At 40.4% G+C, this 12856-nt stretch overlaps 2 protein-coding genes across 2 annotated transcripts; one reads left to right on the forward strand and one right to left on the reverse strand.

The window, feature by feature from the left end:
• Positions 1-1893: 1893 nt before the first annotated feature.
• Positions 1894-6755, reverse strand: LOC137283728 (uncharacterized). Its single transcript, XM_067815393.1, has 5 exons — positions 6587-6755; positions 4255-4774; positions 4050-4094; positions 3522-3565; positions 1894-2927 (listed from the first exon to the last, which is right to left on the reverse strand). Exons 2-5 carry the CDS (start codon positions 4529-4531, stop codon positions 2694-2696), a joined length of 600 nt encoding a protein of 199 aa, XP_067671494.1. The 5' UTR covers positions 4532-4774; positions 6587-6755; the 3' UTR covers positions 1894-2693.
• Positions 6756-8981: 2226 nt separating this feature from the next.
• On the forward strand, positions 8982-12225 carry LOC137283192 (uncharacterized). Its single transcript, XM_067814635.1, has 3 exons — positions 8982-9064; positions 10956-11264; positions 11666-12225. The coding sequence occupies exons 2-3, from the start codon at positions 10982-10984 to the stop codon at positions 11737-11739; spliced, it is 357 nt and encodes a 118-aa protein (XP_067670736.1). The 5' UTR covers positions 8982-9064; positions 10956-10981; the 3' UTR covers positions 11740-12225.
• Positions 12226-12856: the final 631 nt, after the last annotated feature.

The raw sequence follows: 12856 nt of genomic DNA on the forward strand, positions 1-12856 counted from the left end.
GCAGGCTTTGCTTTATGGGATGTTATGAAAGTAGGTCTGTGACAATGAGATGACATAACTCTATTGTATTTAAAATCTCGGAAAGTTGTTACACACAATATATTTCCCGTTCATTGCATTGAATAATGTAATGTCCATATAATGAAAACCTGGGAAATATTCACATGACGTCAGGCCACACTGCCTTGAACTTGATTGAGTGAGTTTGTTTTAACATGGCTTTTAGCAACATTCCAGCAATATCACGACGACTGACATCAAAACTGGCTTCACACATTTCACTCATGTAGGGAATCGAACCCGGGTCGTAGGCGTAACTAGCCAATGCTTTAACCACTAGGCTACCCCACCACCTCTTTATTCGTCAGTGTATGCAAGCATGCGTGTGATGAGGGAGGTTCGAGTCCTACAATAATTATACTAGAAATGTCCTTTGCTTCGAGATAAACGATACATTCTATTGGTTATAATCGTTATTCGTATCAAATACATCTTTCGATTTAAAATCGAAAATCCAAGTCTCAGTCACAATCAAAGGCCCATACGTTATGTTACCGCCAGTTCGCTCGTTCACTGCATAGTTTGTGCCCAAGTTTGTATTCACAATCAGATTATGTGAAAATAAACAACACAACGGAATAGAACCACGGCAACCAAATGGCTTGTTATGAAAACTAAACACTTGAATAAAGGTCTGTGTGAACTCACCTAAGACGGTTCGATAAAAATGAGTATATTTTTGACTCGTTTATCAATATCCCTAAATATCGCGGCGGGGACACCCAAAATCGGTTTCTCATAAAGTACCCATGTGGGAATCGAACCTCTGAACCCCGTTACGAGCAAACGCTTTTACCACTCAGCTAAACCCCCAGGCCCCACAGTCCCTTGATATGACTGTATTTATAAATGTAAACCAATAGTGAGTGTTTCTTGCAATCTGATTGGTTAATAGGTATGTATTCGAGTATTCGACATCACAGAAAATAATGGCCTAATAACCGCACATGAATACATTGGCAGTAATATGGCACTACTTTCGCTGCATGAATTTGCATAATGGAAGCTGATTTGTGTGATCCTGGTGTTTTTCTTGTTCCTTTGACGACATTTTTGTAGATGATGAATTTTTGGAGGAGTTCATGAAAGATGAAAGCATTTCATTTGTTTACCTAACAGAAAGCTTATATGCCTTTTTACAGTTATGATTGAAGTGACATAAAATTTCAGCCGAGCAAAAACATTTATTATTATTTGTTCATATAATTGTGAAAAGCATTCCATATAATTTCCAGGAATGTTTAAACTCGTGGTTGCAAAACAGATGCAAACGTCTTTGGATTTGTCTGTCACATGCCTATCATTCATGAGTGGTTGTTTTGATTTGTGGTTAAAGTGTTCCACCATCGCGTCGAAGGCCCGGGTTCGATATCCATCTTGAAAACAATTTGTACAGAAATATATTTTCTGGAGGCCCTGATGTGATATAGCAACAAGTGGCGTAAAATGACATTGTATGCACAACTAGGTATCTGCCTACATACCTACTTCTCATACTCTGAATAAATCAAGTCTCTGTGACACCCGGACACATTAAGAGGGATTTACAATATTTCACAGTAATATAACGAACACATAACCTTGCCTGCCCAATGTTTTTTGGGTTTTTTTGTTTTTGTTTTTTTGGGTTGTTTTTTTCTGTACTCGGCTACATTTTACTGCTCTCGGATGTATTCCGTATTTTCAGGTACACAAAAACTAAAAATATCCCACTAAATATTTTTCATCAATATAAACTTGCATCATATCAACTTCCAACATACAAACATCATAAGTACAAAAATGGACAGGGAAATGGGAAATAGGAAAGGTCCCTGTTGATTAAAGTCAAGGTTAACATAAGAATGAATTTATTACGTGACAGATGCGGAGTGACGTCACTTCCGCCTTGAAACTACAGTCGAGAACTGGTAGAGTATTTACTATCTATGAATGGAGATACACAGTCGAATCTAAAATATGAAATACTATTGAGAGAAACATTTGAAGGGATGTTGTGTTAACTGCTAAAATATAATGCCAGTCGTAAAAGACGACTAAAAGGGTGGTCAGGTTCGCTGACTGGGAAGACATGTCATCGTCTCCTAATTGAGTAGATCGCTGTTCATGCTGTTGCACATATTCTTGTTACTTTACAGTTCTTTGCAGACAGGAAAGTATGAAATGTAAGGGTTTTTTTTTTTCATTTATAAATGTACAGCTTTCTTAGTCTCGGTCCGGCTGCCGATGTGACTTTACATTTTAACTCACTCACTCATTCAGTTATACGAATACAGGAGTCATATCATCAAAATTGAAAACGGCAATTTTATTGCCTGATTTGGTGATCTGTTAACAATTATATGTACATGGTATCAAAGAACTCCTGAGAAAAACTAGTCTCAAATATCCGGAGAAACTCACGGGCATAATTATATTGCGAAACAGCGACCATGCATACAAACCAGCGGTGAAGATTTTATCAAAAGGATCACCGAAGGATCACCGCTTATTTGTCGACAAAACATAACCGTAGCATGCAGACCGGATGGTATATCGTGTTACGTTATTCACGATATACTGATATACACTGGGGAGTGACGAAACATCCCAACGGTTTGAATATATGCTTCTGTTGGTATCTATGGCCGATTTTATTGTGTGGTGGACTGGGGAGATGGTTCTTCCTCAGTGGCACCCGTGGCATCCATGGCATCCATGGCATCCGTGGCATCCGTGGTACCCGTGGTACCCGTGGCATCCATGGCATCCACAACTATGTCGTCCACAACCTGCCGTGTTCCCCTTCGTCGGCGTGGGGTTTGGGAGGCTGTCCCCTGCCGTTCCATGAAATATTCACTTGCAGGTCGCATCGGCACCTGCTCAACCTGTAACGTGCGTAAAACCAAGAGTCAGACACCCTGTGTGGTCGAGCGGAAGGAGTGTCTGCATAAACAGCGAGAGGTCTAGTTCGGATCCCATGTCTTACAATGTGACCTAAAATATGGTACTAGTTGTCACCATGCCTGATGCTTGGTATAGAGGGGATAAGACATGTAGGCTAGGAGACAGTAGAAGTGTCTGAGTGGGTATACATGTTAAACCTGGGTCATGGTATTACATGACTGAACCCGTGAAGATCCGGATTAGAACTCATCTCCAGCAACCCTTGCTTGTCGTAAGAGGTGACTAACGGGATGGTGGTTTGGCTATCCGACTTGGCTGACACATGGCATCGCTTCCTAACTGCGTAGATCGTTGTTCATGCTGTTTATAACTGGATTGTCTGGTCCTGACTATTTATTTACAGACCGCCGCAATGTAGCTGGAATAATGCTGGTTGCGGCGTTAAACAAACGAACAGAAAACAAACATTATGAATGTATTGTGGACTGTGGTGTCCTCGTCACGACTGAGATGGGTTGTAGTCTGGAGTTCCAGTGTGGATATGTAGGGGTAAGGAAGGGTAGAGGTATACTTACCTCCCCGTTGCCCTCCTCCTGCACCGCCTCAGTCAAGTCTTCATCTGCAAACATCACATACATTCTACTCAACACTGTGTCTTAAATGGTAAAAAATTCCTACATGATTCTATGGATAATATTGTTTTACGACAATCGTAGACCTTGGCACCACTCCATCAAGCGGTCTTAGTTCTTATACTTGCGATGTTCGAGAGCTTTAGAGTTCTATTTCTAGAACGATATACTTCTAAGAACGATTTAGTGCAGTGGTTGTCATGGGTCTATGTTAATGGCTGGGGGTAGGTCATCTTAGCTCCTGCACAAAGCGATCTTAGAGTTCCGAAGATCTTACGTCGCTTACTTTACGAAAGCCTTACGAACGTCATAGAACGTGACAATACTCTGTGCTAGCGAGCAGCCGAGCAGTGATGTGCACCACGGTTGATATGTATTCTTAACAATTTCAAACAAAAAAACAGAAACTACGCTCAGATAATTAGTGGTCTGTACCTCAGGGCATAATTCATGACATTGTAGACAACGAACCTGGATTATCGGAACAGCTGAATATACCACTGCTGCTTGAATATACTGCAAGGAGAAAGAAATCGGAAATTTTACCATTAAAGAACTGGTGGGATTGTCGATTACCGTTTCAATACGAAGAACATTAGATAGGAGATAGATTAAATCCACAAACAACAACAACAAAACACACGATGAAACGTCCATGAACTAAAAACCAGATTACCTGAATCTCTGAGGCCAACAGGGAGATTACCGATCAAGTGGGAAATTTCCATATTTGTGTCGCTAAGTTCACTGATGATATCTTTGACCATTTTGGGCATGGGTGAATTCTTGGAGATGGTGTCCTCCACCGGAGCTTCCGCCTCATACTTCCCTTTTATTTGTAGCTGCTTCAGTTGAAACAGGTACTGCGTGTTGGTTTGTAGTTGTTTGTACAGTACTTGCTTAATCTCAGCACAAATCTTTTCTACTTGCTGGTCATTAATGCCCTCAGCCATGATAGATCACCTGGGATCCTTGCAAGATCCTGGGCAAGATCCAGTGAAAGTTCCGGTGTTGGTGCGATCTGTGTCTTCAGGTGCCTTGGCGAACAGATAACCTCTCTCTTGTGAGTCAGTTGAGGATTGTGAAAGACTAAACAAGATTCTAAGATACCTGACGCCTTAAGGAATTGTACACGGGGTCAAAAAAGTATCCCCAATGAGTTCACCTTTGAATGTCAGTTGGGACGACTGTGACCACTGAAAACGAATAAGCAAATATGATTTAACAAACCTGAATGTTTGGGGTTTTTTTTGGGTTTTTTGTTTTTTTATTGTCTCAAATGTTTGTGAAGTTGTAATACTTCTAAACGAATACTTACATGAAACATTTACATTCAATAAAAACAAGTCACTGATAAAAAAGTAATAATAAATAAAGTGTGTTTGTTTCATTAATTAATCGAGTCTGGACAAGACAATCCAGTGATTGACAACAGGACATCGTATCTATTCGACTGGGTCACAATAAGATGCAGCAAACCCGTGTGCAAAATAGTCCTTGGCCCGCTAACTCGTTGCTAAATATAATTCAGTGAGACCAGTTCATTTCCACAATCACCGGCTCGACTGGCTTGTGAATTTTCATGGGATCATTTTGTACAGATATCCCTCTCTCCGACTCCTCAAGCTATAACACTTTTAAATTATGAAGGATTGTGGCCTGATAAAAATGTTCATCACATTAGCAACCTAATGAAGACTTATTCAGGGTTTTTTGTAGCATAAATGAAAAATATTCAGAAATGGGTTGTACTTATCTGGTTTTGGTGATATTTTCCATTTTGTAATCTGCTGCTTAGTTCAACATTCAAATTTCGGGTAAGTGTATTATTTGATCAGCTGAAGGCCTAAACCAGATTAATAAACTTTGTTAATATTATTGATGTTTATGGGTATCTTCACTGGTAGTATATGAAGCAGTCAATTCTTGGATTTTGTGTAAGTGTGAACTCTAACAATATCAAACCATAACGACAACGTGCACTACAGTTGGACCCGTGAAGACCCATGCTTGCCACAAAAGGCGACTATACTTGTCATAAGAGGCGACTAACGGGAATGGGTGCTGAGGCTCTCTGACTTGGTTGGCACATGTCATCCCAGATCGATGTTCATGTTGTTAATCAGTGGATTGCCTAGTCCAGATTTGATTATTTACAGACCGCTGCCATATAACTGGAATATTGCTAAGTGCGGTGTAAACTCACTCACTACTGTTGGTGTTGATCCTGAACCTGAAATCCAGTCATTATGTTATATGTTATTATACTGAAGGTAAACCGTGGCACTTATAGGTTACATTAACTTAGGTAAACAATGAAATGTCGGAAATTCGATTAATCTTAGGGTATTGATCATTCTTCTTCCTCAGTCATCACTAGGTTAAGGGTTTTTACTAAGTTCAGATGCTTTTCAATTATGTTTTTAAGTTACTAACTACAAACAGGTTTAAAATCATGCCCCGCTGATATATATTGCCCGTACTACAGGAACGTGACGACGACGAATATCGTGTTGTGTTTATCTGTCCATATTACGCCCACACTAGGGAACATTATTTACCTATGTATTATTATAGTCATCCATGTACTCAACATTTTATTACCTTGTTATCAACAACAAGCATTAATCTCTTGCTCCGCTTAGTTACCTCCATGTATAAAGTATTCAAATCATAATGCTCTGATAATGTATCTTAAACTGCGCTCTAAGGTTCCTATCCCCGAAATCAAGAACCATCTGTTATCCCAATAATTCCGTCTATACAGAATCATAGGGTGTTGAACCGCATTTCCAGCAGAACCTTGATAAAAATCATTTGCTTCCGTAATCTGCTTGCACCGTGAACAACGACTGCGGCGTGCTCTACGTCCTAGTACACTTGTCTTCTTATACGCGTGAGCGCAGAGCTGCGTAGTAGGTTCAAATTCCCTGTCAATTCCCACATTCGGCCTAATGGCGATCACAACATCGGAACGTTTACCTGTAAGAGAACACATTGTCACTTACCTATCATTCCTTTATCCGCCACTGGCTGATTAAAGGTGACATCGCCAGGTACACAACATTGACACAATTCTCCACTGAACGACAAATATAGTGTAATCCACCCGGCAGCACGTCTCGCCTTGAGAACGACGCTCTCTCAAATGAACGCCTGGGTATGAGAGAGTTATGTGATCAGCTTATGTGCTTACTTCCTGGATAAAAATGCTGCTAATTATAGATCTCACATTTCACCGCCATCTTCCTTAATCCTGTAATATGATATTGTCAACAAAAAAAAAAAAAAGCACAGTGTAGTCGCATGCGCCTAGTCGTCAAATGGTTTCCTCTGTCTTTGGAGTGTGATGGCTCCATAAACTGAAGGCGTTGCATATCGACATGCACGGTTGCGTCCATTTGCTGACTCGCGTGACACACACAAGGGAACATAATATTCCGATACACCAGAAAATATGCTGTTCATCCAAATGACCATTGGCCTCCTTCCCTTCTGTGTCAGTGCTTGGAGGAAGGAAGTAGACCTGTCAAGGATAAGTGAAACTTCACAAGACATTCTACCTCATTCAGATTTACTTAAACAAATACTTTCCTTACGATTAATTTCATTTATTAATACATTATAATATTTTGTAGAGTAATACTAATGCTAAACTAAAACTAAAACTGTACACTAATAGTGAGTGAGTTTAGTTTTACGCCGCTTTTAGCAATATTCCAATATATCACGGCGGGGGACACCAGAAAATGGGCTCACACATTGTACCCATGTGGGGAATCGAACCCGGGTCTTCGGCGTGGCGTGTACACTTATAACTAGGTGTTGATATTGACAGTAATACTTATGACTGATACTAATTACTATTTATATTTAAAGTTTATGGTTTTGGTGACAGCCATGCCAGTATCTATGGCTGCCACACCTTCACTAACAGAGGTTTCCGATAACAAATAAGTCTATTTTGATGTTCTTTGCTGCTTCGGCGATCTCCTTCAAAATCTGCAGATTTATCAACAAAATATTTCACCTTATATATTCTTTTATTTCTTGAAAACCAAAGAAAACAGATCTTTGAAGGGCATTTAGAAGTGAAATACATAAGAATGAAGATTTTAATGGATATCAACTTCTTTATTATGAGAACATGTTTCGGAGTTAATGCTTACTCCTTCATCAGGTGGATGATGACGAGCCTGACCACCCGATCCCGTTATTCGCCTCTTACAACAGGCACAATCGCCTTTTATGGCAAGCATGGGTTAAAAGACTAATTTTAACCCGGATCTTCACGGGTCTTTATTGATGTAGATATGAACAAGACAAACTTTGGAAATTCATAAATTTTCATTTTTCAAGCCGACCGACTGATCCGACAGTGGCTACACGGAGTATATGGAATACAATCCTTACAGATAAGTGCCCGGCAGGTATTGCAGGGGTCCCTACTGGCACAGTCAGATAGCGTGTCTCATAGTCCCTGAACAAAATTACTTACCCCTTGTCTCACACAGTTCACTTCTAATCTAGGTCGCTATATTTGTGTTCTCCTTAACACGAGTCGTCTGCAGGCAATATTTACCCTACCAGCATATCGTAGTTGGTCATTGCACGCAGAACATCCCGTCACTGTGCCATGTCTGTCATATTGGCATTGTTTGCAATCATGTCTTCAAATGTCTACCTTTATGTCTGTCTGTCATATCCGCATACCTTTCTTATCTCCATGCCTGTCTGTTTGTCATATCTGTCTCTCTGTTTAACTATCTTATCTTTATATCTGTCTGCTTTATTCCCATGCCTGTCTGTCACATCTATCTTATCTTCCCATGTGTCTGCCACATCTGTCTCCTCTACATGTCTATCTATCACATATGTCTTATCCTTTCTTCATGTCTGCTAGCCATCTATGTCTTATCTGCATGTAAGTTTTGTTTAATATACACGACCACTTGTCTGTTTGTCCGTGTTACAGATCCGTATGTCTGTAACATCTTTTCAGTCAACATTTCATTGTACGTGCCTGCCTATGTCGACATGACAGTGTTTTGTCGTGTTTATATCTAAAAAAAAATATAAATCTGTTAAAAAACATTGTCCAGGGAATCATTATTTAGGGCAGAAAATTCAGTAAATGTCTTGGTAGCATACTGTTGTGCAAGTGAAACGCCCGAGACATGAATTCCACTTTGACCTGTCATTTCAGACGTCTACAGTCAAAACCCAGACATCCAACCCTAATTGCAACCAGTGAAGGCAAGAGTATACACACAGTCATATTTATATCATATATGTCCTATACGTTCTGCCTTCAAGTATTGAGACAGATTATTATTGGGCAATTTGCATAGTGTCTAGACGCTCCGTGACCCACTTGACCAGCGTGACGTGTCCATCGCTGACCAGTGCTGGGCATTACCCAACTCAGAGCCCGATGACCCGCTGCATACTGACGGGTGCGTTAATTCTGTTGTCGATTTATTCAGGTAAGGCAATTATTGCATATCCTACCCAACTAGTCGACATTTTATCGTGGCTGGTTTGAGAACATTCCGTATGTCTCTTCAGTGTTATACTACGTGCGATTGTCTGTCGTATTATAACATGTAACACTGATGACCAACTTGTCTCCATACCTGTGAGTCATATCTGTATTGTGTGTGTACCACATTTGTCTTGTCTGCACGTCACATCCGTCTTGTCTGCGTGTCATACCTCTGTTGTCTGCTTGTCATACATGTGTTGTTTGCATGTCATACCGATGTTGTCAGTATGTCATAGTGTGTTTTCCGTATGTCATACTTGTATTGTCATACCTGTGTTGTTTGTATGTCATACCTGTGTTGTCAGCATGTCATACCTGTGTTGTCTGTATGTCATACCTGTGTTGTCTGCATGTCCTGTCTGTTTTGTCTACATGTCATACCTGTGTTGTCTGTATGTCCTCTGTTTTGTGTACATGTCATTCCTGTGTTGTCTAACTGTGCTGTCTGTATGTCATACCTGTGTTGTCTGCATGTCCTCTGTTTTGTGTACATGTCATTCCTGTGTTGTCTGTGTTGTCTGTATGTCATACCTGTGTTGTGTGCATGTCCTGTCTGTTTTGTCTACATGTCATACCTGTGTTGTCAGCATGTCATACCTGTGTCGTCTACATTTCCTGTCTGTTTTGTCAGCATGTCATACCCGTGTTGTCTGCAAGTCCTCTGTTTTGTGTACTTGTCATTCCTGTGTTGTCTGTGTTGTCTGTATGTCATACCTGTGTTGTCAGCATGTCCTGTCTGTTTTGTCAGCATGTTATGCTTGTGTCGTCGACATGTCATACCTGTGCTGTCTGCATGTCCTGTGTTATCTTCATAACATATCTGTGTTGTCTGTGTATCACATTTCTCTTTCCTGTGATTTCGGTTTTGTCATTATGTCATATTTTTTTGTCTGTGTCCTATCGATCTGAGTGTAACATCTGTCTTGTCTGTGTGTCATACCTTAATTGTTCGCATGTCCTATCCGTCTTGTCTGCATGTCATACCTTGTTGTCTGCATGTCCTATCTGTGTTCCCTGCATGTCGTACCTGTGTTGTCTGCGTGCCCCACCTGTGTTGTCTGCATGTCATGTCTGTGCTGTTTGAATGTCATAATTGTATTGTTTCTGTTCTCTTGCCTGTGATTTCGGTTTTGTCTTCATTTAATACCTTTTTGTCTGTGTCTGTATACCCGTCTTGTCCGTGTGTCTGTCTGTATCATATGTGTCTTGTCTGTCAGTCTGTCATATCTGTTTGGTCTGCATATCATGTCTACCTTGTCATGTGTGTCGCTATGTTATGCTCGCTTGTCTGTTTGTCTACACGTCAGATATTAAAACACAGACAAGACAGATATGACGCACAGATAAAACAGAGATAACAGACATGCAGACAAAACAGGTTTGGCGCACAGACGAGACAGATATGACGCACAGTTAGAACAGAGAGTACAGACACAAGAGAATTATGACAATATATAACAATTACAGTCAACCGATCCCTAAGGTTTATTTTTGTCCTGATGTTGCGAGAGCAATGTACCAGTTAGTGAGCGTTTTCTGAATTAGTGTAACGGAATCGTTTATTTCAATAACACATTAAATGCAGAGTGATGTGCTCGGTGTTTGGCATACAATGCATGTACATTATTTGAAAGTAAATTGTTGCTTGTTGGTCAACACCGTACTGAACAATATTCAAGCTAAACGACTGCTGTAAGTAAATAATGGAATCTGGAGCGGACAATCCACTGATTGATACAATGAGCACTGACCTACTTAGCTGGGTCAAGACAACGTTTGTAGATGACATACATCCTTATTTTATATTGTAGTCATATTCACGTTTCACACAGGTTCGTCAATCTGAAAGAGCTACGAAATGGCTGAAGCTAACTGCACTGACATAATGGCGGAACTTTTAGCTACCGCCGACCGTCTGCAGCACCTTCTCGGAAGACAGGAGCTTTTGCAGACGGGTCTGCTGTACGGAGACAGAGGTACTCAGGCGAGTCCTTTCTGGGAACGTGGAAGTCCACGCCCACACGATGTTCAGACGTTGGTGAATCACATCTCCACAGTCCTCGTCCGTCTGACCGGAACCTACCGGCTCAACTACCGTCTGATCGGATCACGTGACTGTCTCACGCCTGTTCCCCATTCATGTAAGAAACAGTAATTTCATAAACCACCGTAGTGGCTGTTTCGTGGTTGGGTAATCTGCTTGACAATAAGTTTAACATAACTGTAGATGTGCACTGCGAAAAAAATGATTTATATTTTGTTAAGTTATGCGAACGCGAGGAGATCTGTTCCCAATTCAAGACCCGTACATACGCATGCGATTTATACACGTATATGAAAAAAAAACCAACTATGTTTCCCAAACGCCAGCTATATTAACGCTAGACAGACTCCATGCAAGAGTGAGAATACTGGCGTTGGCACCAGTATTTTCAGTAATTTCTTTTTGCGGCGTAAAACAACAAATAAAACCTAACACCACGGTTTCGATTCAAATGTTGCATTGTCACGACTTTATTTACTGTCATAAACTCTGTTTCAGATGTCAACCACCGTTTTCCTGTCCAGGAGACTTTGGAAGGGTCACGTGGTACAATGAAACTGGCTGTCTGCTAATTATCTTGGTGGATGACGTCATTATTCATCGTCCAAATCTATGCAAATCTACGAAAAATACAGAAAGGGTTAATGATAAGTTCATTCGTTTTGGCTGGCGAGAGAGGACGACATAATCATGAAGCGAACATGAATGGCAAGTAATCGCATGTGCCGTTAAGGGAAATATAATTATCAATATAAGGAACCACACGCACAGCCTGTGTTCATGTGTGTATATGGAAGGTTTCCTAAGGTATTTTCTTAATAAACTGTTAATTCTCTGGGAGGTTCCGAGTCTTTGAGTCAAGGACATGCTTGCAGGGACGTTATAAGTAATAAAGGACGTTTGCCGCTGGTGTTATTTTTCGCCTACCGCATGATATACAATGTGAATGTAACGTCTCGCTTAGTTAGCTTGTCACGGAAAATCCGCCTAGGGGAATCCCCTGTACCGAGAGGCGGGGTACCACTTATTGCATATTTGACACTAAAAATGTGTATCTCGAATATTTCAAGTTTTGCTTTTCTTTTTTTTTCTCGTCTTTTGTGTCATATGTATATTTTTCTATACAGTGTTTTTCATCCTTGTTTCCCTACACTTATTCCTTATTCGATTATTGGTTTCTCTCTTCTTTCCATCATGACCTCTGCGTTTATAGTTTTAGTTTCCCAGCTTTTAGTTTCTCATGGTTTCTTACTTGGTTCTCACGTTTGATTACCACCTTTTCTTCACTTTCGTGTTTCTTTAGTTTTCCACCGTTGTTTCTCAGTATGTTATTTTCGATTATACTTCTTGTCTTAATTTCTTGTCATTTCATCTCTTTCTTGTTTCAGACATATTATTTACCTTTGTTTCTTACCTTTGTTTTCCTTTACTTTTCTCTGTTTCCCATGACCATTCTTTCTTACCCAGGGGCGGTGCGGTAGCCTACTGGTTAAGGCGTTCACTCGCCACGTCGAATTCCCAGATGGACACAAATTGTGAAGCTTTTTCTGTTGTCTCTTTCAGTCATATTTCGGGAATATTGCTAAAAGCGGCTTTAAACCATACTACTGACTCACGTTCTCTCTGATGTCTTTTCCTATTTTCCCCTTTATTTTCATATTTTTTCTCACTGATGTTTCTCGCCTTTGA

The sequence above is a fragment of the Haliotis asinina genome, chromosome 5, assembly GCF_037392515.1.
Source record: "Haliotis asinina isolate JCU_RB_2024 chromosome 5, JCU_Hal_asi_v2, whole genome shotgun sequence".
NCBI lineage: Eukaryota > Metazoa > Mollusca > Gastropoda > Lepetellida > Haliotidae > Haliotis > Haliotis asinina.

What these genes read in the sequence shown, in the direction of transcription:
- LOC137283728 (XM_067815393.1), bottom strand. Translation starts at nt 4,531, where the DNA reads ATGGCTGAGGGCATTAATGACCAGCAAGTAGAAAAGATTTGTGCTGAG. An exon ending in CAGCTGTTCCGATAATCCAG is followed by an intron (nt 3,566 to 4,049) that starts GTTCGTTGTCTA and finishes TGATGTTTGCAG; the next exon opens with ATGAAGACTTGACTGAGGCG. An exon ending in AGGAGGAGGGCAACGGGGAG is followed by an intron (nt 2,928 to 3,521) that starts GTAAGTATACCT and finishes CGCACGTTACAG; the next exon opens with GTTGAGCAGGTGCCGATGCG.
- LOC137283192 (XM_067814635.1), top strand. Translation starts at nt 10,982, where the DNA reads ATGGCTGAAGCTAACTGCACTGACATAATGGCGGAACTTTTAGCTACC. An exon ending in CACGCCTGTTCCCCATTCAT is followed by an intron (nt 11,265 to 11,665) that starts GTAAGAAACAGT and finishes ACTCTGTTTCAG; the next exon opens with ATGTCAACCACCGTTTTCCT.